Source organism: Dipodomys merriami, unplaced genomic scaffold, assembly GCF_024711535.1.
Source record: "Dipodomys merriami isolate MVZ:Mamm:240054 unplaced genomic scaffold, mDipMer1.0.p SCAF_92, whole genome shotgun sequence".
In the NCBI taxonomy this organism is placed as follows: Eukaryota; Metazoa; Chordata; class Mammalia; order Rodentia; family Heteromyidae; genus Dipodomys; species Dipodomys merriami.
In genome coordinates, this window is record NW_027206535.1 from 939,270 (window position 1) to 966,545 (window position 27,276).

General features: G+C 45.4%; 1 protein-coding gene across 1 annotated transcript in view; it reads left to right on the plus strand.

Moving 5' to 3' along the window:
- Positions 1-1,071: 1,071 nt before the first annotated feature.
- Positions 1,072-27,276, plus strand: part of LOC138821446 (exopolyphosphatase PRUNE1) — a 32,124-nt gene continuing 5,919 nt past the window's right edge. The window contains exons 1-7 of the mRNA XM_070013661.1: positions 1,072-1,255; positions 14,647-14,739; positions 15,611-15,813; positions 18,742-18,926; positions 19,855-20,013; positions 21,381-21,475; positions 24,397-24,555. Of these exons, the coding sequence (XP_069869762.1) occupies positions 1,217-1,255; positions 14,647-14,739; positions 15,611-15,813; positions 18,742-18,926; positions 19,855-20,013; positions 21,381-21,475; positions 24,397-24,555 (933 nt within the window). The 5' untranslated portion in view covers positions 1,072-1,216. The remainder of the gene's footprint in view (positions 1,256-14,646; positions 14,740-15,610; positions 15,814-18,741; positions 18,927-19,854; positions 20,014-21,380; positions 21,476-24,396; positions 24,556-27,276) is intronic.

Here is a 27,276-nt window from a genome sequence, read left to right on the forward strand (position 1 = left end):
GGCTAGTAGCTCTCAACATTCTGAAGGGCCCTTCACATTCTATTTACACAACTGCCACAAGATGAGACTTTAAGCAACTCTGAAAGCTGAAAGATCAATTTGAACAGTTGGGTAGTCAGGAAGCAAACTCAGGGTTATAACAGCCTAAGAATGTAATGAAGAGGTATTTGTGGAGATTGAAGAAAACTATAGAGTTGTAAAGAAGAACCAAGTTAGAGGGACTGTATGTAAACGCACAGGAGTAAAAAAAAATTATGCTAATATCTTTCCATCATGGACAACCAGAAAATTGGTGGGAATGGTCAGTTTGGGAAAGGGAAGAATTCAAGGAAGGAAAATGGAAAACTGTTATGCCATGTTGTAATTTGTCAATCAGAATGCGCATGGTGGCCCATACTTGTCATGCCAGCACGCTAGAGACTAGGCAGCAAGGTCCCGCGTTTGAGGTTGGCCTAGACTACATAGCGAGAAGCGTTGGATAGTCGTCCCTTGCTATATCATGGTTCACTTGTTTGTACTTGGCGGATATTTACCTATTGCAGGGATTTGGGGGGGGCGGTGTCTCTGGAATGTAATGTGAGGGATCACTACATATTTAAAAAGCAAACAAACAGTGAAATGAAGGGACTGAGAAAGTGGCTCAGTGGTAGAGTGCTTGCTCGCATGTACTAGGCCCTGGGTTCGATTCCTCAGCACCATCTAAACAGAAAAAGCCGGAAGTGGTGCTGTGGCTCAAGCGTGTGGCTTCAGCCTTGAGCTGAAGAGCTGAGGGACAGCGCCCAGGCCCAGAGTTCAGGCCCCACGACCGACAAAAACAACAACCCCCCCCAAAAAAAAAAAAAAAAACCAAAACAGTGAACCGAGATATAGCGAGGACGACTCTATAAGTATGTGTCAAAGTTTTCAGAAACTTGTCCCGTCTGCAATGGAATGGGGCGTCTGGAACGTCTGAACTACGTCTCCCAGAATGCCACGCGATACGCAACCCCGCCCCCTCGTTCTCTGGGAGACGTCCCATGAGCCTCTGGGCGTAGACCTCCGCCTCCGCCGCTGGGGGCGGGCGGCGTCGGACTCCGGGAGCACCGGATTACGTACTTCCTGCTGAGGTCGGAGGCCGAATCCCTTTATGGCGGGTTCGAGACCCGCCTCCTGGCTCGCCTCTAGCCCCTGAGCCCTGGGCGGGGTGTGTTCGCCGGGTAACCTGTGTTCGTTCACCATGGAGGCCTTCCTGCAGGGTTGTCGAGCTGCTCTGCAGGTAACGGATCTCTGTGATCGTAAGGAATGGATCTTGGGGGTCCGGGAAGGACGGGGATGATGTGGGAATCTAGGGAAGCCCAGACAGTCGGTGTGGAGAGGTTGCCGACGTGTGGGAAGGAGGTTTGGGGTCTGATCAGGCTTGGGGAATTTCACGCGCCGGGGGCGGCCGCTCGGGCTCCGGGCTTTTGAGTCCCCGCCTTTGGGGACTGACCGGGATCGAATGGGGAGGAGGAGTCTTGATGTTTGAGTCTCGGCTGGCTGTCGCCCGGGTAGTTCCCGCTAAAGGACCTGAGCCTTGCCGCCGCCAGCCTAGCCTCTTAGGGTGTGCTCTTTCCTTGTTTTCCCCTCGCCCCTCTGTCAGTGATCTGCTCCCAAGGCTTGGCTTAGCCCGTTGTCCGCAGGTGAACCTCGAAGGTGTGGAGAGAACCCGGGTGCACGGCTGTACTTGCTCTAAATGGCGGATTCTCTGTGGTGGCCCGACTCTTTTCTAGGTGTTAAAGGTGGTCGCGTAGAATCTGTGTATTTTAAGCCAGACATACATGAGGCATTAGGAGTTGACCCACAGCCTGCATTCCTTTGCTTCTAGATTTCTTCTTGGCCCTAATGCCCACAAATTACTTAAAAATCCCCACCCTCCTCCTGGTCAGGATAAGCACAGGGTGTTTGAAATCAAAACACCTGAATGTTTTGTCGCTTGTTTTAGGTTCCTACCCTGCTGACTGGTCATGCAGCAGTGGGCTGCTTCTCCCCTGTTAGCAGCACAAAGCTAGTCAGTGAGAATTTAGAAGGTCTCCTGGATCCCCCTACTTTGAGTTACACTGTTCCTGAAGAAGCCCAGACAGACGGCCTATGGTCTTCCATTTAGAGTATCTTATCTGGGTGTGGTGGATTGTGCCCAGGATCCAAGTACTTGGGAGGCAGGAGGGACTAAGTCCCAGAAAAACAAAACTAGCCAAACACTGAGGTCTACCTGTAAGTTCTGATCTTTAACAAATGCCAAACATCACCTAATTCCTTTCTGGGATAAATAAATGCTCTCTTATTGGGATGAGGTTCAGTTTTTTTTTTCTTTTATTTTCCTCATTTTTTTGTCAGTCATGGGCCTGAACTCTGGGCCTGGGCACTGTTCCTCAGCTCTTCAGCTCAGGGCTAGTGCTCTACCACTTGAACTACTTTTTCTGTTTATGTGGTGCTGAGAAATTGAACCCAGGGTCTCATGCTTGCAAGGTAAACACTCTACCTCTGAGCCACCTTCCCAGCCCCAGGTTCAGTTTTAACACCAATTAACACCAAAGTTTTCTTTGTGAAAAATTTATGGGAAGCGTTTTAATGCATAACAATTTGGAGCCAATGTTTTCTTTCTTCATTTTCATTCCCTTCCCCCCTCCCCCCATTCTTTTTCCTTTTTTCTTAGGCAGGGCCTTCCTGAGTAACCAGATGGGTCTTTTTTTGGGGGGGGGGGGTCTGGTCATGGGCCTGAATTCTGGGCCTGGGTGCTGTCCTTCATCTCTTCAGCCCTCGGCTCTTCAGCTCAAGGCCAGCACTCTACCACTTGAGCCACAGTGCCATTTCCGGCTTTTTTTTGTTCTGCTTATGCGGTGCTGAGGAACTGAACCCAGGGCCTCATGCATGCAAGGCATGCGCTCTACCACTGAGCCACCTTCCCAGCCCCCAGATAGGTCTTGAAATACACATATCAATCTCCCAAGTACTTGTGTGCCTTTACACGTGGCTTTTCTCTTTCTTTTTTTTAGGTCAGACCTGGACTCAAACTCAATACTTGTTGCTTTTGCTTATTGGCTAGAGCTCTGCCAACTGAGACATGAGCGGGAGGGGGGGAGGTCAGCTGCCCCCTTCCCACACACTTTTGTTTTCCTCCCCATAAAGGTTTGAATTCAGGGCCTCATGCTAGCTTGCTTGCTTGGCTAGCGTTCCACCACTTGACCACACCTTCAGGCTGGGCTTTTTACTGGTTATTTTTTTGGAGATGACACCTCAGGGACTTTGCCACCCTTTTCTGGCTCAGCTGCATCAAACCTTGATCTTCTATAGCTCAGCCTCTTGAGTAGCTAGGTAGCTAGGATAATAGATGTGAGCACTTAACACCCACTATTTTTTTTTTTTTTTTTTGCCAGTTCTGGGCCTTGAACTCAGGGACTGGGCACTGTCCCTGAGCTTCTTTTGGTCAAGGTTAGCACTCTATCACTTGAGAGCCACAGAGCCACTTCCAGTTTTTCCTGTTTATGTGATACTGAGGAATCAAACCCAGGGCTTCAAGCATGTTAGGCAAACACTCTACCACTAAGCCACATTCCCAGCTCAACACCCCACTTCTTTTGGGGTACTTTCTGGGAACTTATTGGAGTTCAGCTGGAAAAGGGTATTAACTGTTGGTGAATTTTTATGGCACCATTCTATGGTTTAAAACAGTTGGGCTGAGCCGGTGCCTGTGGCTCACGCCTGTAAGCCTAGCTACACAGGAGGCTGAGATCTGAGGATTGAGGTTCAAAGCCAGCCCAGGCAGGAAAGTCCGTGAGACTCTTTATCTCCAATAAACCACCAGAAAACTGGAAGTGGTGCTGTGGCTTAAATGGTAGAGTGATCGCCTTGAGCTGAAGAGTGCAGGGACAGCGCCCAAGCCTAGAGTTCAAGCCCCATGACCAACAACAACAACAAAAACAGTTGGGCTGGGCGCTGATGGTTCACACCTGTAATCCTAGCTACTCTGGAGGCTGAGATCTGAGGATCATGATTTAAAGCCAGCCCCAGCCCAAGCAGGAAAGTTCATGAGTCTTTTATCTCCAATAAACCACTCAGAAAACTGGAAGTGGTGCAGTGGCTCAAGTGGTAGAGTGCTAGCTTTGAGCTGAGGGACAGCACCCAGACCAAGAGTTCAAGCCCTCCAACCAACCCAAAACAAAACAAAAACAGTTGGGATTTTCTCCCAAGTAACTTTCCCACCATTTGGTGAAGAGCCCTTGTACCTGAAACCTCACTAAAAAGCGTTTGCTGTGAATCTACTTTCTAGTACCTTTGTAGTCTCCAGGCCTCTCTATAGTATTATAAAGTTGGAAGAGATTTGATTTTTCTTAGTATTGCTGTTACCTGCCCTTTCCTCTGCACCCCTGCCCTTCCTTTCCTTTCCCTTCCCTTTCCTCCCTCTCTCCCTCCTTTCCTTTCCCTCTCTCCCTCCTTTCCTTTCCCTCTCTCCCTCCTTTCCTTTCCCTCCCTCCCTCCCTCCCTCCCTCCCTCCCTCCCTCCCTCCCTCCCTTCCTTCCTTCCTTCCTTCCTTCCTTCCTTCCTTCCTTCCTTCCTTCCTTCCCTCCCTCCCTCCCTCCCGTCCTGGGGCTTAAATGCAGGGTCTGGACCTGATGCTTTCCCTGAACCTCATTGTGCTCAAGGCTAGTGTTCTACCACGTGAGCCACAGCTCCACTTCCAGCTTTTTCTGAGTAATTTATTGGAGATAAGAGTCTCAAGAGGGGCTGGGAAGGTGGCCCAGTGGTAGAGCCCTTGCCTTGCATGCATGAGGCCCTGGGTTCGATTCCTCAGCACCACATAAGCAAAAAGAAAAAAGCTCAAAAAGAGCTGTGGCTCAAATGGTAGAGTGCTTGCCTTGAGCTGAAGAGTGCAGGGACAGTGCCCAAGCCCAGAGTTCAAGCCCCACGACCTGACCCCCCCCAAAAAAAAAAAAGTCTCAAGAATTTTCCTGCCCTGAGCTGGCTTCAAACCACAATCTTCAGATCTCAGCCTCCTGAGTAGCTAGGATTACAGGCATGAGCCACTGGCGCCCTGCTCTTCTCTGCCTTTTTCCACCCCCAAAGAGTAAGATGCAAATGTTCATTTCTAAACTTGTGAACTCAAGGTGAGTTAGAATACTGATCACTACACAGTCTTGCCAGGACTTGGGAAGAGAAGGAAATTAAACTTTAGGACTGTTAGGTAAACTGATGACAGGATATACCAGTGCCTACCAAACATTAGAACTGTTTTAAATTATAGAAAGTAGTAAATGTACATAGGGAAATATTAAATATGAAAAGATAAAATGAGGGCTGGAGAATGTGGCTCAGTGGTAGAGTGCTTGCCTAGCATGCATGAAACCCTGGGTTCAGTTCCTCAATACCACATACACAGAAAAAGCCAGAAGAGGCACTATTGCTCAAGAGATAGAGTGCTAGCTAGCCTTGAGCAAAAGCAGCTTAGGTGATGTTAGGAGAAATGAACCCCAGATAAGGACTCAAATGGTTTTTCTTTCTTGCTATTGTTTCTAACATATTTATAAGATGATTTCTTTGTTGCTTTGTATGTCCCTCTCCCATGGTATAACCCTTGTTTTCTCTGTATTTGATGTTGGTATAATTTGGGGAGGAGAAGGGAAAAAACATTGTTTAAATTGGGATACAGGTGAACCCATTGCAACAATGAGATGTACAAGACATCATGTCGAAAAATGAACTTTAGGGGCTGGGAAGGTGGCTCAGTGGTAGAGCGCTTGCCTTGCATGCATGAGGCCCTGGGTTTGATTCCTCAGCACCACATAAGCAAAAAGAAAAAAGCCGGAAGTGGCACTGTGGCTCCAGTGGTAGAGCGCTAGCCTTGAGCTGAAGAGCTGAGGGACAGCACCCAGGCCCAGAGTTCAGGCCCCACGACCGGATCCAAAAAAGAAAAATGAACTTTACAGTTTTGGCGGGGGAGGGTGGAGGAGGTAGGGGGGATGGGAGGGCAGGGATGGTAAGGGGAAATAAAGGAGGAGGAACAGTGCTTGATAAGAAATGTACTCAGACGCCGGGCGCTGGTGGCTCATGCCTGTAGTAATCCTAGCCACTCAGGAGGCTGAGATCTGAGGATCGAGGTTCAAAGCCAGCCCAGGCAGGAGAGACCCTGAGACTCCTATCTCCAATAAACCACCAGAAAACCAGAAGTGGTGCTGTAGCTCAAGTGGTAGAGCGCTCGCCTTGAGCTGAAGAGCTGAGGGACAGTGCCCAGGCCCAGAGTTCAAGCCTCACGACCGACAAAAAAAAAAAAAAAAAAAAAGAAATGTACTCAGGCTGTGAAGTGTGAAGGTGGCTCAGCAGTAGAGCCCTTGCCTTGCATGCATAAGGCCCTGGGTTTCTCAGCACCCATAAGCAAAAAGAAAAAAGCCGGAAGTGGCGCTGTGGCTCAAGTGGCAGAGCACTAGCCTTGAGCTGAAGAACTGAGGGACAGCGCCCAGGCCCAGAGTTCAGGCCCCACGACCAGACCCAAAAACAAAAAACAAAAAAAAAAACCCAGAAATGTACTCAGGGAAATGGCACTGTGGCTCAAGCGGTAGAGCGCTCGCCTTGAGTTGAAGAGCACAAGGACAGCACTTAAGCCCAGAGTTCAAGCCCCATGACCGACCAAAAAAAAAAAAGAAAGAAATTTCTAGTTCCTTTATCATCATGGGTCCCATTTTTTTTCTGAGTTTGCCTGTCTTTGCCTCTTTTTTTTTTTTTAACCCTTCTCTCATGAACTATTTTGTAGAATAGTTATCCAACTTTATTCAGCTTCAGTGGTTTAGTTTGCTAGCCCTAAACCCCCTTCTTATCCCTTACTGAGGCCACAAAGAAAATATCAGGATACGTATCATTGCAACTACTAGAGGTCTTTTTAAAGAACAAGTTTATGTTTACTTGTGGCTCTTGCATTGTATTTCTTCCATTGGCAGCTTGGGTTTCCTCATGCTTCTAAGTATAGCTGTGTTTCCCCTAAACTCTTCCTCTGATGGTTAGAAAACTGAGGCTATTTGGCCTGTGTTTTCAACTGGTGTGGGGGGGGCCCAGGGGGGGAGAAGCAGGGGAGGAATGGCTCAAGCTGTAGAGCACAAGCCTACCAAGTACAACCAACCCCCTGAGTTCCAAGAATATAGTCTGAATGAAGAGAAGTTAGTCTAAATTCAAAACATATAGTCACTCATAGCTGTGTTAAGAATTAGAATGCACAGCCATGAAGATAGTGAACCCCTTAAGGAAGAAGTTAGGTTCTGTCTGAGAAACCTATCTGCTGGAAGCTGGAAGTTGAGAGGAAGACGATTGCTCTGGCCTGGGTGGTAAGGAAGACTTTACAGAGAAAGGGTGCTTTTAGGTAGGACTAGAGTGAACATAGAATAGAGAAAGATGGAAGGGAACAGGTCATTTAGGCACTTGATGCTATCTCATTTAATCCTAATAACTTCATAAAATTAGTTCCAGTGTTAGCTCTATTTTCTTTTCTTTTTCTTTCTTTCTTTTTTTAAAAATTGGTCATGGGGCTTGAACTCTGGGCCTGAGTGCTGTCCCTCAGCTCTTCAGCTCAAGGCTAGCGCTCTACCACTTGAGCCACAATGCCACTTCCAACTTTTTTCTGCTTACATGGTGCTGGGGAATCAAACCAGGGCCTCATGCATGCAAGGCAAGTGCTCTACCACTGAGCCACCTTCCCAGCCCTGCTCTATTTTCTTTTCTGTTTGTTTTTGTGCCAGTACTAGGGCTTGAATTCAGGGTCTGGGTGCTGTCCCTTAACTTTTTCACTCAAGGCTGGTGCTCAAGCTACAGCTCTACTTCTGGTTTTTTGGTGGGTGAGTGTATATAAGAGTCTCATGGATTTTCCTGCCTCGGCTGGCTTCCAACCCTGATCCTCACATTTCAGCCTCCTGAGGAGCTAGGATTACATGCATGAGCCACCAGCACTCAGCCTCATTTTCTAATATAAAAAGCAGTAAGAAGCAAATCTGAGGTTCAGCTTTTCGAGTGCTGGGCCTACTGCTTTCAGAGAACAAACAGTATAAAGAAAGGACAGAGTGGAATGTGCACATCAGGGTTTGGGGGTGGAATATTCCAGTTAGGCTAGAGTAATGGAGGGTGCTGACTGGGAGAAAGAATGCTACCACCTCCCTAAGTTACACACCACACCACACCATATACACCTCTTCCAAGGTTTGCTACAAAACTAGTATCCCATTTTTATTCATTCCTTTTGTTTGCTGCTCTCATCTAGGCTTGTCTTAGCACAGCAGTTAATTATTAGTTCATTTTGTTCTAGAGATCTCTCCTCACCTCAGAGCCACGAAGTTATATTGGTCCCTGCTTTCTGCTTTCCTTTGCCTACTTTTCATGCTGCGAATCTTACAGATCCTGATTCAACTGCCACATGCAATGATGCAGCAGTCTTTGTGTGTGTGTGTGTGTGTGTGTGTGTGTGTGTGTGTGTGTGTGTGTGTGTGTGTGTGTGTGTGTGTGTGTGTGTGTGTGTGTGTGTGTGTGTACCAGTCCTAGAACTTGAACTCAGGGCCTGGTCACTGTCCCTAAGCTTTTTTTTCTCAAGTCTAGCTAGCGCTCTACTATTGGCGCCACGGTGCCACTTCGGACTTTTTCTGGGTAGTTCATTGGAGATAAGAGTCTCCTGCCTGGGTTGGCTTTGAACATTGATCCTCAGATCTCAGTCTCCTGAGTGGTTTAAAATTACAGGCGTGAGCCACCAGCACCTGGCTGAAGCAACTCATATTCAAACTGAAAAGTTTTTCTTTTTCCCCAAGAGCCTCCTTGAATAGCAATAGTTTCTCTACCTTGTTCTGCTTTTTCTGTTTCTCACCTTTCTTCTTCATAGGCAGGGCCATGTGGTTCTCCTGTGTTTCTATAGTTCCCTCTCTAGAGAACACAGGATGCCCCTTCCTGCCTCAGTGAGTAGATTATCCACAGCAAGCTATTTCAAGTGTTTTGCTGTCACTTTGGTCCACAGCCATCTGGTATGTGGTCCACAGTGTTTGGTATCCAGGAAACAAAGGGGCCTTTTCTGGTATGAGGATTAGGAGTTACAAGTCAGAGGACTTACTGTAAGATTGAGATCTTGTGCCCAGAGTTCTCTTTCTTTTGGAAAATAGTGTTGAAAAATTTCCCGGTATCCATGAGCTTCCACACAATATAGACATAATAACCAAGGTAAAATAATTTATCTAGTTTTGATACATGTACATAATGTGTAGCATTTTTGGGGGGGGGGTCCGGTGGTGGGGCCTGAACCCTGGGCCTGGGCACTGTCCCTCAGCTCTTCAGCTCAAGGCTAGCGCTCTACCACTTGAGAGCCACAGTGCCACTTCCGGCTTTTTTCTTTTTTCTTATGTGGTGCTGAGGAATCAAACCCAGGACCTCATGCATGCAAGGCAAGCGCTCTACCACTGAGACACCTTCCAGCCCTCCAATCAGCATTTTTGTTGGATAATTGGAGATGGAATCTCAAGGACTTTTCTGCCTGGGCTAGTTTTGAAATTGAGGGTGGCCTGAGATCTTTAGATCTCAGCTTCCTGAGTAGCTAGGATAGAGAAATGTGCCACTGGAACCTGACATTTTTTGTGTATATGAGTGTGGAGGATAGGAATTGAAGCCACGGCCTTGTAGTACATGCTAACCACAACTTATATATATAACAAAGCTATACACCCTAGCCTCTTCTCTCCATATGCGGAAATATGCAAAACTTTCTGTACTGGCTATTTTAGAATATTCAGTCATTGTCAACTATAGTTACAGGTGCTGTATTAAAGGACACTAGAAGGTTAATGGGCAAGGGTGCCCATTAACTGTCCTCTTCTCCGCTCTTCCCCCAGGCTCTGGTAACTACTTTTCTACTCTACTTCTTTGAGGTCAATTTTTAGGCTTCCACATATGAAAATGTGTGATATTTCACTTTCCGTGCCTATCTTCATATAACATACTATTCTTTAGTTCAGTCCATGTTGCTGCAAATGACAGAATTTCATTCCTTTTATAGCTGAATAAATACTCTATTATGAGATTGTGGTTTGAGGCCTGAAAGTAGAAAAGTCTGTAAGACTTCATCTTTAAAAAAGCTGGGCTGGCCAGGCACCGGTGGCTCATGCGTATAATCCTAGCTACTCAGGAGGCTGAGATCTGAGGATTGCAGTTCAAAGCCAGCCCGGGCAGGAAAGTCCGTGAGACTCTTTATCTCCAATAAACCACTAGAAAACCGGAAGTGACACTGTAGCTCAAGCGGTAGAGCGGTAGAATGCTAGCCTTGAGCTGAGGAGCACAGGGACAGGGCTGAAGCCCAGAGTTCAAGCCTCACAACTGACCAAAAAAAAAAAAAAAAAAGCTGGGCTGGCCAGACACCTGTGGCTCATGCCTGTAATCCTAGCTACCCAGGAGCTTGAGAACTGAGGATTGCCATTTAAAGCCAGCCTGGGCAGGAAAGTCTATGAGACTCTTTATCTCCAGTTAACCACCAGAAAACCAGAAGTGACGCTGTGGCTCAAGTGGTAGAGCATATATCTTGAGCTTAAGAGCTGAGGGACAGCGCCCACCTAGAATTCAACCCCACACCGGGAGGGGGAAAAATGAAGCTGGGCTAGCAATCAAGCAGATTTGTGAACCTGAACTCAACCTATCTGAGCAGAGGGACAGGGACTGCTGCTGCATTAGGGATAAATAGGGGAGTAGCCTGCCTGTTCTGTGTGCTTGCTTGCCAGATTTCTGACTGATGGCTCATCCTTTTGCAAAAGTAAATACTGCCTTGCTGAGGAAGAAAATAAAAAAAAAAGCTAGTTTGGCTGGGCACCAGTGGGTCATGCTTGTAATTTTACTACCTAGGTGGCTGAAATGAGGATTGTAGATCAAAGCTTGCCCAGGCAGGAAAGTCTGTGAGACTATTATCTCCAATAAATTACCATCAAAACGCTGGAAATGGCCAGGTGCTGGTGGCTTACACCTGAAAGCCTTAGCTAGTCAGGAGACTGAGATCTGAGGATCATGGTTCTAAGCCAGCCCAGGCAGGAAGGTCTGAAACACTTATCACCAGTTAACTACCAAAAAAAAAAAAAAAAAGCTGGATATGGAGCTGTGGCTGAAGTGGTAGAGCACTAGACTTATGCAAAAGAAGCTCAGAAATAGTGCCCAGGCCCTGAGTTTAAGCCCCAGGACCTGCACACACACAAAAGAACAACTAGGTTGGAGGCATGTCTCAAGAGGTAGAATGAGGGGCTGGGAAGGTAGCTCAATGGTAGAGCGCTTGCCTTGCACGCATGAGGCCCTGGGTTCGATTCCTCAGCACCACATTAAAAAAAAAAAAGACAAAGCTGGAAGTGGCGCTGTGGCTCAAGTGATAGAGCACTAGCCTGGAGCTGAAGAGCTGAGGGACAGTGCCCAGGCCGAGTTCAGGCCCCACAACTGTGCCCCCCCCAAAAAGAGGTAGAATGACAGCTGAACAAGCATGAGTCTCTGATATCAAGCCACCAAAAGAAGAAGAGGAGGAGGAGGAGGAGGGTGGGGGAGAGGGGGAGGGGGAGGAAGGGGAACCCCATTTATTTATTTATTTATTTTTAAATTTAAAATTTTATTTTATTTTATTTGAGAACATACTGTACAGAGGGGTTACAATTACATGGGCAGGATAATGCATACATTTCTTTTTTTTTTTTTTTTTTTTTTTTTTTTTTTTTTGTCGGTCGTGGGGCTTGAACTCTGGGCCTGGGCGCTGTCCCTCAGCTCTTCAGCTCAAGGCGAGCGCTCTACCACTTGAGCTACAGCGCCACTTCCGGTTTTCTGGTGGTTTATTGAAGATAGGAGTCTCACGGTCTCTCCTGCCCGGGCTGGCTTTGAACCGCGATCCTCAGATCTCAGCCTCCTGAGTAGCTAGGATTACAGGCGTGAGCCACCGGCGCCCGGCTAATGCATACATTTCTTACCAAGCATTGCAGCCTCCTCCTTTGATGGGAACCCCATTTATAACTAGATAGTATAATTTATAACATCTCTTCCTCCCTGGCTTTTTAGTAGGGGAAGTGATAAGGATAGTCTATACAGGAAAGACAACACTGAATATTCTGGACTTTCCTTTTTCATCAAGTTATATTTTGTTTGTTTGTGATGTTGGTACTGGGCTTAACCTCACAGCCTGGGTGCTATCCTTTAGTTTTTTTTCACTCACAACTGGTGTTCTACCACTGAAGCCATAGCTCCACTTCTGTCTTTTGGTGGTTAATTGGAAATGAGTTTCCCATCCTGGCTTCAAACTGTGATCCTCGGATCTTAATCATCTGAGTAGCTAGGATTACGAGCATGAGCCACTGGCATTTGGCTTTTTTTTTTTTTTTTTAAATAGGGACTTATGTATTTCTTTATTTCTTTTTTCTTTTTTTTTTTGTCGGTCATGGGGCTTGAACTCTGGGCCTGGGCGCTGTCCCTCAGCTCTTCAGCTCAAGGCAAGCGCTCTACCACTTGAGCTACAGCGCCACTTCTGGCTTTCTGGTGGTTTTATTGGAGATAGGAGTCTCACGGTCTCTCCTGCCCTGGCTGGCTTTGAACCTCGATCCTCAGATCTCAGCCTCCTGAGTAGCTAGGATTACAGGCGTGAGCCACCAGCTCCCGGCTTTGTATTTCTTTATTTCTGCAGTGCTTTTGCCTGTGCCTCCTGTGTAGCTGGAACTAAAAACATGAATCACCACTGCTCAGCTTTTTTGTTGAGAAGAGGGTCTCAATACCTTTTTACCCAGGCTGCCCTAAAGCCACAATCCTCATGGTCTCTGCTTCCTGAATAGCTGGGATGACAAACATGGGCCATGAACACCTGGTCAATAATTCTCAAAGTACCTGCCTCATTAGGTTTGAGGATTAAATGATTAGTATGATTTGTTAATGCACATGAAAATTAGAAAGTGCCTGGCATACTCAAATGTTTAAAAATACAGCAAACCTCTGTCTCTGCTGTTGGGGGCATATAGTCTAAATGTGCTTTATGTGTACTCATAGTTGGATGTTATGGTTGTTATGCTGTAATCCCAATACTCCGGAGGGTTGTGAGTTTGAGGCCAGCCTGGACTGCATACTAAGATCAAAAAAAAGAAAAGGAAGACTAAGGCGAAAGCTTTCCCCTCCATCTCCCTCCTCAGAGTTCTTAGCAGCAGCTGGGCTTCCAAAGCTTTAAAAATAAAAATTCCAGTAGCAGCAACTGTTGTTGCTATAATCTGAATCTGTTTCTTGGGTTGGTTGTGTGAGGTACTTGGTTGTTATATATGGTTATCATTTGAGACTTCTCCTGATAGAATTTTTCCATATAATAAATTTGAGCTTCTGAACTTTATTTGGTCAGTTATGGGGCTTGAACCCAAGGCCTGGGTGCTGTCCCTGAGCCTCTTTGTGCTTAAGGCTAGTGCTTGACCAATTGAGCTACAGCTCCACTTCCAGGTTTTGAATGGTTAATTGGAGATAAGAATCTCTCAGGGCCGGGCGCTGGTGGCTCACACCTGTAATCCTAGCTACTCAGGAGGCTGAGATCTGAGGATCGCGGTTCAAAGCCAGCCCGGGCAAGAGAGACCGTGAGACTCCTATCTCCAATAAACCACCAGAAAAACCGGAAGTGGCGCTGTAGCTCAAGTGGGAGAGTGCTCACCTTGAGCTGAAGAGCTGAGGGACAGCGCCCAGGCCCAGAGTTCAAGCCCCATGACCGACAAAAAAAAAAAAATCTCTCAGGGACTTTTCTGCCTGAGCCAGCTTCTAACCTGGATCCTCAAATCTCAGCCTCCAGAGTAGCTAGGATTATAGGTGTGAGCCACCAACGACCAGCTGGAACTTTATTAATTAATTTATTATTATTATTTATTATCAAGCCCCATTCCTGGGGCTTGAACTCTGGGCATGGGCTTTCCCTGAGCTTCTTTTGCTCAAGGCTAGTGCTGTAGTACTGGAGTCACGGTGCCACTTTGGGCTTTTTCTGAATAGCTTATTGAAAATAAGCGTCTCATAGACTTTACTGCCTGGTCTGGTTTCAAACCTGGATCATCAGATCTCTGCAGTAGCTGGAATTACAGGTGTGAGCCACCAGCACCTGGCTTGAAACAGCACTCATAGCACTTCCGGCTTTTTCTGTTTATGTGGTACTGAGGAATCGAATCCAGGGCTTCATGCATGCTAGACAAGCACTCTACCACTAAGCCACCTTCCCAGCCTAGTCCAATGGTTTAGAATGTAAGGATCGTTATCCCTGGTTTGAAAATGAGGGCAGTAGATTGGGACAACAGCCAGGGTTGATAGTTTAAGAGTGTGACTTGAATTTACCAACTCCCCATATGGTACTTTTGACTATTGAGTGCCTAAAGAGGCATAAGAAATTAGATCATTGTTTACTGTCCTGTAAGATAATATTCCGAGACTACTTAGAGAAAAAGCACTTTTCCACCAACTGAATGTGTGTGGAGTGCGTGCAGCTCAGCTAAAACTCTGAGGCCCTATCTGCTAAAACCCTCATCCACGATGTAAGGAACAATAAGATTATCCCACTTCCTCTGTGAAGATCAGTGAGAGGATGAGTGTGAAGGCCTGGTGAGTATAAGGTGAATGGAAGTGAAGAGACCACTTTGGCAGTTTCCCCTTCCTCCTCTCCAGGAGTCCCGGCCTCTACATGTTGTATTGGGAAATGAAGCCTGTGACTTGGACTCCATGGTATCTGCTCTGGCCCTGGCATTTTACATGACAAAGGTGAGTACCTAAATAATCCCTTAGAATGAATAGATTTGAATTCAAGACCCAACTCTGCCACTTAACAGTGGGTAAATTAAATCCCTTGACTGCTGAATCTCAGGTCACTATCTGAGAAGACGCTGTTTTACAGTGTTGTTGTGAAGGCCAAATGAATAGATATGTTTTGAGGGATATTTGTAAGTCATAAAGCAATATTTGAACTAATTATCATTGAATTTCAGAGATCCAGTATGTATTTCTTCTGTCAAGTCAGCTTTCGTGCCTGTACTTGGGCTTAGACTCAAGGCCTTGAGCACTTAGCTTTTTTTGATCAAGGCTGGCACTTTACCAGTTGCCATACCTCCATTTCCAGCTTTTTCCTGGTTAATTGGAGATAAGAGTCTCAGATTTCTTTGCCTGTGCTGGCTTAGAACCTCAGATCTTAGCTTCCTAAGTAGCTAGGATAACTGGTGTGAGCCATTGCTGCTCAGCTCCGGGTTAGTTCTTGAGCTCTGCTAATCCTTTCTCTACAGCAGCACTTCTATAACTAGGTCTTTTCCATGCTAAGAGGGAAGGGGCTTGAGATCCCTTTGGAACCAAGAGTGAAGGTTTAGTGTAAGTCTGTCAGAGTCCATACGTGGCATGAACTCCATTCTTTGTTGGCCTCAATTCCCAGTAAAAAAGGTAAAAGAAAAAAAAAAAAAGAACAATCCTTTTATTTTCATAGACTGGGTAATTGTGGCTTGGGGAAGATGGTAACTTGCCCAGGATCATGTATGTCTCCTTTGGTCTCAGTAGTCTTGTTAATTGAGCTATATTCGCCAGCCCAGGCTTGTGACTTCCTCCTGTGTATTCTAAAACATTTTGATTCCTTCTTTTCACTATCCAGACAACTGAAGCTGAGGAAATCTTTATACCAGTTTTAAATATAAAACGTTCTGAGCTACCTCTGCGAGGCGACAACATCTACTTTCTTCAGAAGGTTCACATTCCCGAGACAGTCTTGATTTTTCGGGATGAGATTGACCTCCATGCGTTGCATCAGGCTGGCCAACTCACCCTCATCCTTGTTGACCATCATGTCTTACCCAAGTAAGGAGATGGACCATACTGGAATTTGGTGAATGAACTGTAAAGAGATGAAAAAAGCAGTTTTGTTTTCAGGAATTTCACAGCTAATTATGATTGACAACTTCATGTCTAATATGGAAAAATCAATATAAAATAGCATTACTGTGCATGTTTATGGCATAAAGTTGTGTACCATAATAAAAGACAAATAATAAAAAGAATTAAAATTTTAGTTTTTCAGACTAAAGAAAAACCCCCACAATAATTTAAATCTTCCTTTAGTATTTAAGACTTTTTTTTGGTCAGTCGTGGGGTTTGAACTCTGGGACTGGGCGCTGTCCCTGAGCACTTTAGCTCAAGGCTAGCACTCTACCACTTGAGCCACAGCGCCACTTCCACCTTTATCTGCTTATGTGTTGCTGAGGAATTGAATCCAGGACCTCATGCATGCAAGGCAAGCACTTTACCACTGAGCCACCTTCCCAGTCCCTAAGACTTTTTTTTTTTTTTTTTTTTTTTTGTCGGTCGTGGGGCTTGAACTCTGGGCCTGGGCGCTGTCCCTCAGCTCTTCAGCTCAAGGCGAGTGCTCTACCACTTGAGCTACAGCGCCACTTCCGGTTTTCTGGTGGTTTATTGGAGATAGGAGTCTCACAGTCTCTCCTGCCCGGGCTGGCTTTGAACCTCGATCCTCAGATCTCAGCCTCCTGAGTAGCTAGGATTACAGGCGTGAGCCACCAGCGCCCGGCTAAGTTGGTCTACTTTCTACAAATCTTTTTTTTTTTTTTTTTTTGGTTGGTCGTGGGGCTTGAACTCTGGGCTTGGGCGCTGTCCCTCAGCTCTTCAGCTCAAGGCATGCGCTCTACCACTTGAGCTACAGCGCCACTTCCATTTCTACAAATCTTAAGTATTTTCCTCAAGTATATCATGATTGGAATAAGAAAAGTACTGTACTCTGAATGCATCAGTGCATCTCCGAATCTGAGAGTATGAAGATGAAACAGTCTGTTTTCCTGAAGCTTTCAGTCAGGAAAAGAGCATCAGACAAACAGATTATTGTGATGAGTATAAATGATGGGATGTAAATTCAGTATACCTGAGGAGAATGGAAGGTATCAGAGAAGGTTTTGTAGCAGAATTGATCCTTGATCAGTCTTTTTTGTTTTTGTTTTTGTTTTTTGGTCCAGTTGTGGGGCCTGAACTCTGGGCCTGGGCACTGTCTCTCAGCTCTTCAGCTCAAGGCTAGCGCTCTTCCACTTGAGCCACAGCGCCACTTCCGGCTTTTTTCTTTTTGCTTATGTGGTGCTGAGGAATCGAACCCAGGGCCTCATGCATGCAAGGCAAGCGCTCTACCACTGAGCCACCTTCCCAGCCCCCTTGATCAGTCTTAAGAGACTTAAGAGTGGAGGAGGCAACAGTGCATGATAAGAAATGTATTCATTACCTTGCCCATGTAATTGTAAACCTTCAGTACGGTATTTTCACAATTAAAAAAACAATGGCCTAGGGGCTGGGAAGGTGGCTCAGTAGTAGAGCACTTGCCTTGCATGCCTGAGGTCCTGGGTTCGATTCCTCAGCACCACATAAGCAAAACGAAAAAAGCCAGAAGTGATGCTGTGGCTCAAGTGGTAGAGCGCTAGCCTTGAGCTGAAGAGCTGAGGGATAATGCCCAGGCCCAGAGTTCAGGCCCCAAGACTGGATCCAAAAAAAAAAAAAAAAGGCCTAAAGTAGAAAAAAAAAAAATCCTAAGAGTTCTAGGTGGGGGGCTGGGAAGGTGGCTCAGTGGTAGAGTGCTTGCCTTGCATGCATGAGGCCCTGGGTTAGATGCCTCAGCACCACATAAGCAGAAAAAGCTTGAAGCGGCGCTGTGGCTCAAGTGGTAGAGCTTGAGCCTTGAGCTGAAAATCTGAGGGATAGTGCCCAGGCCCAGAGTTCAGGCCCCAAGACCCACACACACACAAAAAGAGAGTTCTAGGTGTTTACTGCCTAAATGGGAGGGGAGATGTTTAAGAAAGGCATTCCAGGGCAAGGGAGTAATTAATAGAAGCAAAGCCAGGCAGGCATGAAATAGCATAATGATTTAGGGGGACTGGAATTTGTTTTGCACAGCTGAAGCATAAAATCAGAGAGGAAAGTAGGACATGGGAAAAGATGAGACTAAGAAGATAGGCAGGAGGTAGCTCACAGAGGCTTTGAAGGCCCTTTTAAGGAGATTGGACTTTTTAAGGTGATGTTAAATTTGATTATATTTATTCCTAACAGAATTTGCTTTTTTTCAAATGATCATTGACAACTCTGGGAAGGACAATTTAAGAAGGCCCTTAGTCTGAAGTGGTGATTGGTTAAGAGACAGTTGAGGGGCTGGGAAGATGGCTCAGTGGTAGAGCGCGTGCCTTGCATGCCTGAGGCCCTGGGTTCGATTCCTCAGCACCACATAAGCAAAAAGAAAAAAGCCAGAAGTGGCGCTGTGGCTCAAGTGGTAGAGCGCTAGCCTTGAGCTGAAGAGCTGAGGGACAGCAGCCAGGCCCAGAGTTCAGGCCCCACAACTGGACCAAAAAAAAATAAAAAAAAAAAAAAAAGAGACAGTTGAAAAAGTCTGGATGAGAGATAGTGAAGGCTTGAACAAAGCAGGCTGAAAAGGATGACTTGGTTAAAAACCCCAGTACTTGGTGATCTGCGTGGAATTTGAATATTGAGAGGTTTGAGGGAAGGAGTGAGAATTTGATGGGAATGGAAGAACCAACAAGGAAAGCAAAACATGTTTAAATACCATGTTACTTTCAACATTAAAGAGAATGAGGAGGTGTGAGGCAGAGGTAGGCTTGACAAGACATCTCCTATGTTTGCCTGAGACATCTATTCTCACCTTTATTGGGAAGGCAGACTAAGATTAGCTAGAAGCTGAAGTACCCCTGCCTATCTTTCTTTCTCTTTTACCCTCCCTCCTCACAGGAGTGACAGAGCTCTGGAGGAGGCAGTAGCAGAGGTGCTAGACCATCGACCCATCGATCAGAAACACTGCCCTCCCTGTCATGTTTCAGTGGAACTGGTGGGATCCTGTGCCACCCTAGTGACCGAGAGAATCCTGCAGGGGGCACCAGAGGTCTTGGACAGGCAAACTGCAGCCCTTCTGCATGGTAAATATGACTGTGAGCCATGAAATCAGAGTAGTTTCAAAGAAGTTGAAAAGTCTAGACTCTTCCAGCCTAACTATATGATCTCAAAGCCATTTAGTTCATGATGAGGGTGGGATTCTTTTGGAAACGGGCATTCAGTGGCCTAGGGCATGTTTTATTGGAGAAAGTGTGAAGGAAGCCCAAGGCAATAGACTAGACCTTGAAGCTTCCTATTGTCTATAGCAGTGTTTAATGGAAGGAGGAGGGGCCAAAGAGGCAGAATCCGGATTCTGATAGCACTTCCACCAGAAAATAGTTATGTGTCCATAAGTGAATCTCTTACTAATCTTTTTCTCCTATCTCCACTTATTAAAAAAGAGGATTATCTCTTCCAATTTAAAAATTGATAGAATTTAGCTCGCTGAAAATGTATTTGATGACATTAGGAAATTCCACCAGGACTTCTTAAGCTTCCTTTCCACCTTTGCTCCGTTTCCCTATTTTTTTTTTTTTTGGTTTGGGGGAGGGGGTTGGTCATGGGGCTTGAACTTTGGGCTTCGGTACTGTCCCTGTGCTCTTCAGCTCAAGGCTAGGTCTCTATCACTTGAACCACAGAGTCACTTCCAGTTTTCTGGTGGGTAATCGGAGATGAGAGTCTCATGGACTTTTCTGCCTGGCTGGCTTTGAACCTCTGTCCTCAGATCTCAGCCTCCTGACTAGTTAGGATTATAAGCATGAGCCACCTGCTCCAGTGTTCAGCTCCCTACTTTTTAGGTTAGATTTGGGAAGTCTTAACTCAAGATACTGAGTCAATCAGTTGATGTTTCTCATTTTGTTTTCAGTGACTTTATCTTGCAAATCTCTTCTGTTTAGTTTGAAGGTTTTATGTGTCCTATGCTTGTAAGTGGTTGAATCACAGTATTAAAATTCTGTCACCTCCCTTCCTTAGGAACCATCATTTTGGACTGTGTAAATATGGATCCTAAAATTGGAAAGGCAACTCTAAAGGATAAAAAATATGTGGAAAAGCTGGAGGCTCTCTTCCCAGATCTGCCCAAGAGAGAGGATATCTTTGAATCCTTACAGAAAGCAAAGTTTGATGTCTCAGGTATAAAATTTCAACCTGAATTCTCCATCTTCCTCAGGAGTAGGCTGGTGGACAAGCATTGTTCCTTATATTCTTGAATGCCACCTAAACAATTTTAGAGCATGCGTAATGATTTAAGCTTTATACCAGAGAGAAGCGGAGTATGAACATATGAGTCCTGTCATTAACTCTTGGGTAATATAAGGAAGTATGATGGTGTATACCTGAAATCCTAGCATGTAGTGGGCTTAGACAGGATTTTGAGGTTGAGGCTGACCTTGGCTACAAAGGGAGACCCTATCTAAAAAAAGTCTCAGGTTTAAGTCAAATGTGAGAATATAGCACGTAAATAAAATATATTGAAGGGCTAGTGAATTATCAATGTGCTATATAATTGGTTGGAGGCAGAAGAAACATTTAGAGTGACTATATAGGACTGGTGATGTGGCTCAGGTGGTAGAGTACCTGCTTGGCAACCTGGAGGCCAAGTTCAAATTTCAGTACTATAATAATGAACATACAAATGATGAAGAGAACAAAAATATCCATAAACTCCAACCCAGCCACCACCTATTTAGATGAAAAGGAAAGAGGATTGTCTAGGGGAGAGGCAAGGAGAGATACTGGGGGTTGAAGAGGTCCAAAGTATGTTATTTGCATGTGTGCCCATGTACACACCTGTGTGTGTGTGTGTGTGTGTGTGTGCATGAGTGAATGTATACATATATATATATGTATATACATAAGTAGAGACACATAACGAAACCTACTAAATGCTGTTTGTAAAAGGGAGAAATTGGATGGGGGCTTAAGGAACATAATAAAGGGGGTAAACTCATTCCAAGTATGCGGTGCATGGATAGAGTGATAGAGGGCCTGACTAGAAAGCATATGACCTTGACTCCAAACTTCAGTATCATCAGTCAATTCAAACTCTTACGAAATTAGGATAATGAGACCTCCTTGTAGTATTACTATGTGCTAATTTAAAACAAGTGGAAGGAAAGAAAGAAAAGTACACATATACTTTTAGAAATTTAAAGCAATACAGAAGGGGGAAAGGAGGGCTGGGGTATAGCTCAGTAGTGCTGTACCTGCCTGCATGCAGAAGGCCCTGAGTTTATTAACCCAGCAGTGCAGAAACAAACAGCAAAGGAGCAGGAGAGGTGGAAGCCTCTCCTTCCTTTGACCTTTCTGTATAAAGTCCCTTGATCCAAAGGTAACTGCTGTGCCCAATTATTTAGCTCATTATAAAACAACATTTTGAGTTCTCTTTCGTGTTTGTTGTATCAAAGAGAGACTATGTTTTTCCTTTTCCTTGTTTTTCCCAACCTGGTGCAGGGACCTGGGTCTCCCATCGTACTCCTACTCTCACATCTATTTTCTAGGACTGACCACTGAGCAAATGCTCAGAAAGGACCAGAAGACCATTTATAGACAAGGCACCAAAGTGGCCATTAGTGCAGTATACATGGATTTGGAGGTAAGAACAAGTTGTGGTGTGAGTGGGAAGGGAAAACCTTTAGCTCTGATTGTGTGATTTTGCCCTTGTTGCCAGCTTAGCTTTAGAATACCTCTGTGCCCGCCTGTACTCTGTGACTCTACAGCCTATCGTCTCTCACTGCACCACATACTCGTTTCAGTTTCCCTGACTCCACTTCTGCACCTCTACAAATCACTCTCCCCACAGCAACCAGATCAATTGTTTTAAGATGTTAAATCATATCCAAATACTTCACCTTACTTCCTTTCCATTGTGCTTCTAATATAATCTAAAGGCCTCACTGTGGTTGCGGGACCGTAGCTCTATCTCAATCTGACCCTTGTCTGTCTGCCCTTCCTTCCTTCCCTCCTTCCTTCCTTCCTTCCTTCCCTCCTTCCTTCCTTCCTTCCTTCCTTCCTTCTTTCCTTCCTTCCTTCCTTCCTTCCTTCCCCCCTTCCTTCCTTCCTTCCTTCCTTCCTTCCTTCCTTTTGGTCAGTCATGGGGCTTGAACTCTGGGCCTGGGCGCAGTCCCTCAGCTCTTCAGCTTAAGGTGAGCTCTCTACCACTTGAGCCACAGCGACACTTCCAGTTTTCTGGTGATTTATTTGAGATAAAAGTCTTATGGACTTTACTGCCCAGACTAGCTTTGAACCATGATGCTCAGATCTCAGACTCCTAAGTAGCTAGGATTACAGGTGTGAGCCACTGGGCTGGGCTTTGTTTTGTTTTAGTCAGTTGAGGGGCTTGAACTCAGGGCCTGAGTATTGTCCCTGCACATTTTTGTTCAATCCTAATGCTCTACCACTTTGAGCCACAGTGCCACATCCAGCTTTTTGGTGGTTAATTGGAGAAAAGGGTCTTACAGACTTTCCTATCTGGGCTGACTTTGGACCTTGATCCTCAGATCTCAACCTCCTGAGTAGCAAGGATTATAGATAGGTGAGGAGCACCTGGCTGACTTGTCTGTCTTTCTTACCTCTTCTCATTCCAGTCCCACTTGTGTACTCATAGTCCAGCAGTTCTGTAGCCACCCCTGTTTTCTTTTCTAAAACCATTAAACTCAAGGCCTTTAAACTTGATTTTCTCTTTGCATATTGGCTTCTTCTTATCCTTCAGGCCTCAGCTAGGATTTATTTATTTTTTGTTTTGTTTTTTATTTTTATTTCTTGCCAGTCTTGGGGCTTGAACTCAGGGCCTGGGCACTGTCCCTGAGCCTCTTTGTGCTCAAGGCTAGCACTCTACCACTTGAGCCACAGCACCACTTCTGGCTCTTTCTGAGTAATTTATTGGAGATAAGAGTCTCAGGGAGTTTCCTACCTGGGCTGGCTTCCTCAGATCTCAGACCCCTGAGTAGCTAGGCATGAGACATAGGTGCCCAGCTAAAATAATTTTATTTTATGGTTTCTTTACTACACGTCTCTTATTTCTCTGCTGCTTTATCAGTTCCCCTAAAATACCACCATTTGTTTTGTTCTGTCTGGCACCTTTGACTGTGCCTGGTATAGTGGTTACTGTTGAATGAATGTTGAATGCCTTATTTCAAATGGAAATTTTAACTTTAACTGTAGTAATTTTTTGGCTATTGGGGAGGTTTTGAACTCGGGGATTCACATTTGCTAGGTAGGCACTCTACTGCTTAAGCCACACTTATAGCCCTTTTGGTAGTGTTTATTTTGGGCCAGTACCAGCTCTTGAATTTAGGGCCATAAGGCTCCTGCTCAGCTTGCTTGCTAAAAACTGGCACTCTGTATCACTTGGTCTGTGCTTCCAAGATTTTGCTAGTTAGTTGAAGGTAGAGTCTCAAGGACTTTTCTGTCTAGGCTGACTTCCAACTGAGATCCTCTAGGTCTCAGCCTCCTGAGTAGCTAGGATTATAGGAATGAACTATGTGTGTGTTGGGTTTTTTGTTGTTGTTTTGGGGTTTTTTTGTGTGTCAGTCCTGGGGCTTGAACTTGGGGCCTGGGCTCTGTCCTTGAGCTTTTGTGCTTTTTGTGCTCAAGGTTAGCATTCCACCACTTGAGCCATAGCTCTACTTCCAGCTTTTTTGGTAGTTAATCCTTAGATCTTAGCCTCCTGAGTAGCTAATACAAGTGTGAGCCACTAGTGCCCAGCTTCATTTTCTTTTGTTTGTTTTGTTTGTTTGTTTGGGTTTTTTTTTTTTCGGTCATGGAGTTTTAATTCTGGACCTGGGCACTGTCCCTGAGCTCTTCAGCTCAAGGTGGCTACTCTACCACTTGAGTCACAGCGCCACTTCCAGTTTTCTGGTGGTTGATTGGATCTAAGAGTCTCATAGACTTTCCTGCCTGGGCTGACTTTGAACTGCAATCTTCAGATCTCAGCCTCCTGAGTAGCTAGGATTACAGGTGAGAGCCACCAGTGCCCAGCTATCATGTTTAATTCTTTTTTTTTTTTTTTTTTTTTGGGTCTGGTTGTGGGGCCTGAATTCTGGGCTTGGGTGCTGTCCCTCAGCTCTTCAGATCAAGGCTAGCGCTCTACCACTTGAGACATAGCTCCACTTCTGGCTTTTTTCTTTTTTCTTATGTGGTGCTGGGGAATCGAACCCAGGGCCTCAGGCATGCAAGGCAAACGCTCTACCACTGAGCCACCTTCCCAGCCCATCATGTTTAATTCTTAAAGCAAATGTTGATGTCTTATTTTGTCAATGAGGTAATTCAGGTTCAGGAAGTAGTTCAAGTCTTTAATCATATAGCAAATAGACAATAGGGCTGATTTTTTTCAAACCCAATCTGTTTTATCCAAAGCCTATTATTTTCCCCATTCTATCACACTGCCTCCCAACATGTCTATAACACAATAGTAGATATCTTTTTAATAGAGCACAAGTTGTAGGTTAACATATTGATGATAACAAGGATTGTCCAGCTTTAAGCCTTCATCCCTCTCCATTTCTTCCTTTTCAGGCCTTTCTGCAGCGATCCAACCTTCTTCCAGAGCTCAGTGCTTTCTGCCAGGCTCACAGCTATGATGCCCTGGTTGCCATGACTATCTTTTTCAATGCTCACAATGAGCCAGTGCGGCAGTTGGCTATTTTCTGTCCTCATATGGCACTTCGAATGTTGGTGAGTCTTCATCCTCCCCCAGCATGAGACCTTGCAGGGCTCGTTTTTGTTTTTTGTTTTTTTTGGTCGTGGGGCTTGAACTCTGGGCCTGGGCACTGTTCCTGAGCTCTTCATCTCAAGACCAGTGCTCTACCACTTGAGCCACAGCGCCACTTCCTATAAGGGCCTTTTTTTGATCGCCATCTTTTTTTGTCGGTCGTGGGAATTGAACTCTGGGTCTAGGTACTCTTGAGCTCTTCAACTGAAGGTTAGCGCTCTACCACTTGAGCCACGGCTCCACTTCTGGTTTTCTGGTGGTTAATTGGAGATAAGAGTCTCACAGAATTTCCTGCCCAGGCTGGCTTTGAACCACAGTCCTCAGATCTCAGCCTCCTGAGTAGCTAGGATTATAGGCATGAGCCACTGGCATCCAGGTTTGGTCCTCATCTTTGCACAGAGGTTCTTTGACCTGATTTTAGGACCTCTCACTTCAGCTTTTTTCCATACTGTACACATGTGAAAATCCTTAATCATAGAGATAATAAATAATATTAGACACACGATTCCTGCCTATTAGGAACTTGAAATCTGGTTTAGGAAGAAATGTTACAAATGTGGAGTTAGAATTCGATTCTTGGTTTAATCATTAACTTCTCACCCATGAAAAACTTTCCTTTCTCTTCTATTGCCCTGACATAGATACAAGAGAAGCCTAGAAGTGTGGCTTAGTAGTAGAGCCTCATATTTGAGGCCATGGATTCAGTTCCCAGCACCATAAGAAATAGCCAGCTCGGGGCTGGGAAGGTGGCTCAGTGGTAGAGCGCTTGCCTTGCATGCCTGAGGCCCTGGGTTCGATTCCTCAGTACCACATAAGCAAAAAGAAAAAAGCCGGAAGTGGCGCTGTAGCTCAAGTGGTAGAGCGCTAGCCTTGAGCTGAAGAGCTGAGGGACAGTGTCCAGGCCCAGAGTTCAGGCCCCACGACCGGACCAAAAAAAAAAAAAAAAATGAAATAGCCAGCTCATGTCTCCAGTTGGGAGGCTAAGGCTGGGATGTCACTTTTTTTTTTTTTTTTTTTTTTTTTGTCGGTTGTGGGGCTTGAACTCTGGGCTTGGGCGCTGTCCCACTTGAGCCACAGCGCCACTTCCAGTTTTCTAGTGGTTTATTGGAGATAAGAGTCTCATGGACTTTACTGCTTGGGCTGGCTTTGAACCGTGATCCTCAGATCTCAGCCTCCTGAGTAGCTAGGATTACAGGCGTGAGCCACCAGCGCCTGGCTTGGAATGTCACATTTTGAGGCCAGCCTGAGCAAAAAGTTTACAAGGCCTAGCATCCCCATAGCAACCAATAACTAGTGTGGTAGTATATGCTTATTATCCCTAGCAACACAAGACAAGTGAATAAAGATTCTCAGTCCAGGCCAGTTTGTGCAAAAATTTATACTCTGTCTCAAAAGTACCCAGAACAAAAAGGGCTAGATGTGTGGCTCAGATGGCAGAGCGCATGCCTAAAAACTAACAAAAAACAGAAGAAACTTTTTCTACTATACAACATGCCTGGATTAATCTGTATGGTGTGAACTTTATAGGACAATGATAATATATTAAAGACCAGATTTGTTTCTTTTTTGGCCTTCCATTGGTCACCTCTCCTAACTCCTCCCTTTTTTTTCTCTCTCTCTTTTTTTGTTTTTTTTTGTTTTTGGTCATTCGTGGGGCCTGAACTGTGGGCCTGGGCGCTGTCTCTCAGCTCTTCAGCTCAAGGCTAGTGCTCCACCACTTCAGCCACAGCACCACTTCTGGCCTTTTCTGCTTATGTGGTGCTGAGGGATGGAACCCAGGGCCTCATTCATGCAAGGCAAGCGCTCTACCACTGAGCCACCTTCCTAGCCCACTCCCTTTTCTTTTTATCTCTTGGTTAAAGATTAATCCCTAAGTGGACTTAAGGCAGTTTAGGAGCTCTTTGGGTTGCTCAGACCATGTGAGGACTGCTAAAGATAAAATGTAGCCAGATAGCTGGGCACTGATGGCTCATCCCTGTAATTCTGGCTACTCAGGAGGCTCAGATCTGATGATCACCATTAAGAGCCAGTCCATGCATTACAGTCTGTGAGACTCTTATCTCCAATAAACCACCAGAAAACTGGAAGTGGCTTGAGCTGAAGAGCTCAGGGACAGTGCTCAGGCCCAGAGTTCAAGTCCCACAACTGACAAAAATAAATAAATAAATAAAAATATATGTATGTAAATGTATATAGCCAGATAGTCCTTTGTTTTCATGAAAGGTCTGTCTGCCCTATCTGTTCACCTTTGTTTTCTCCTCCAGAAAGACTGTGATTTTATTCACCATACAGGAGTTTTGACATTGTGGGAAGAACTAGATCTAAAAACTGTTCTGGATGTGGTAGCACACACCTCTAATCCCAGCATTACAGAGGCAGAGGCAGTAGGCTAGTGAGTGTGAGGCTAGGCTGAGCGACATCACAAAACCCTGTTCCAAAAAATAAAATCAGGCCGGGCACTGGTGCTTCATGCCTGGAGTCCTAGTTATTCAGGATCCAAGGATCACAGCCTGCCAGGTAGGAAAGGCCACAAGACTCATCTCCAACAGACTACTCAGAAAAATCTGGAAATGGTGCTGTGGCTCAACTGGTAGAGCACTAGCCTTGAGCAAAAAGAAACTCAAGGATAGCATCTAGGCCCTGAGTTCAAACCCCTAGGCCCTCCCTGCCCTCCCCATACTCTA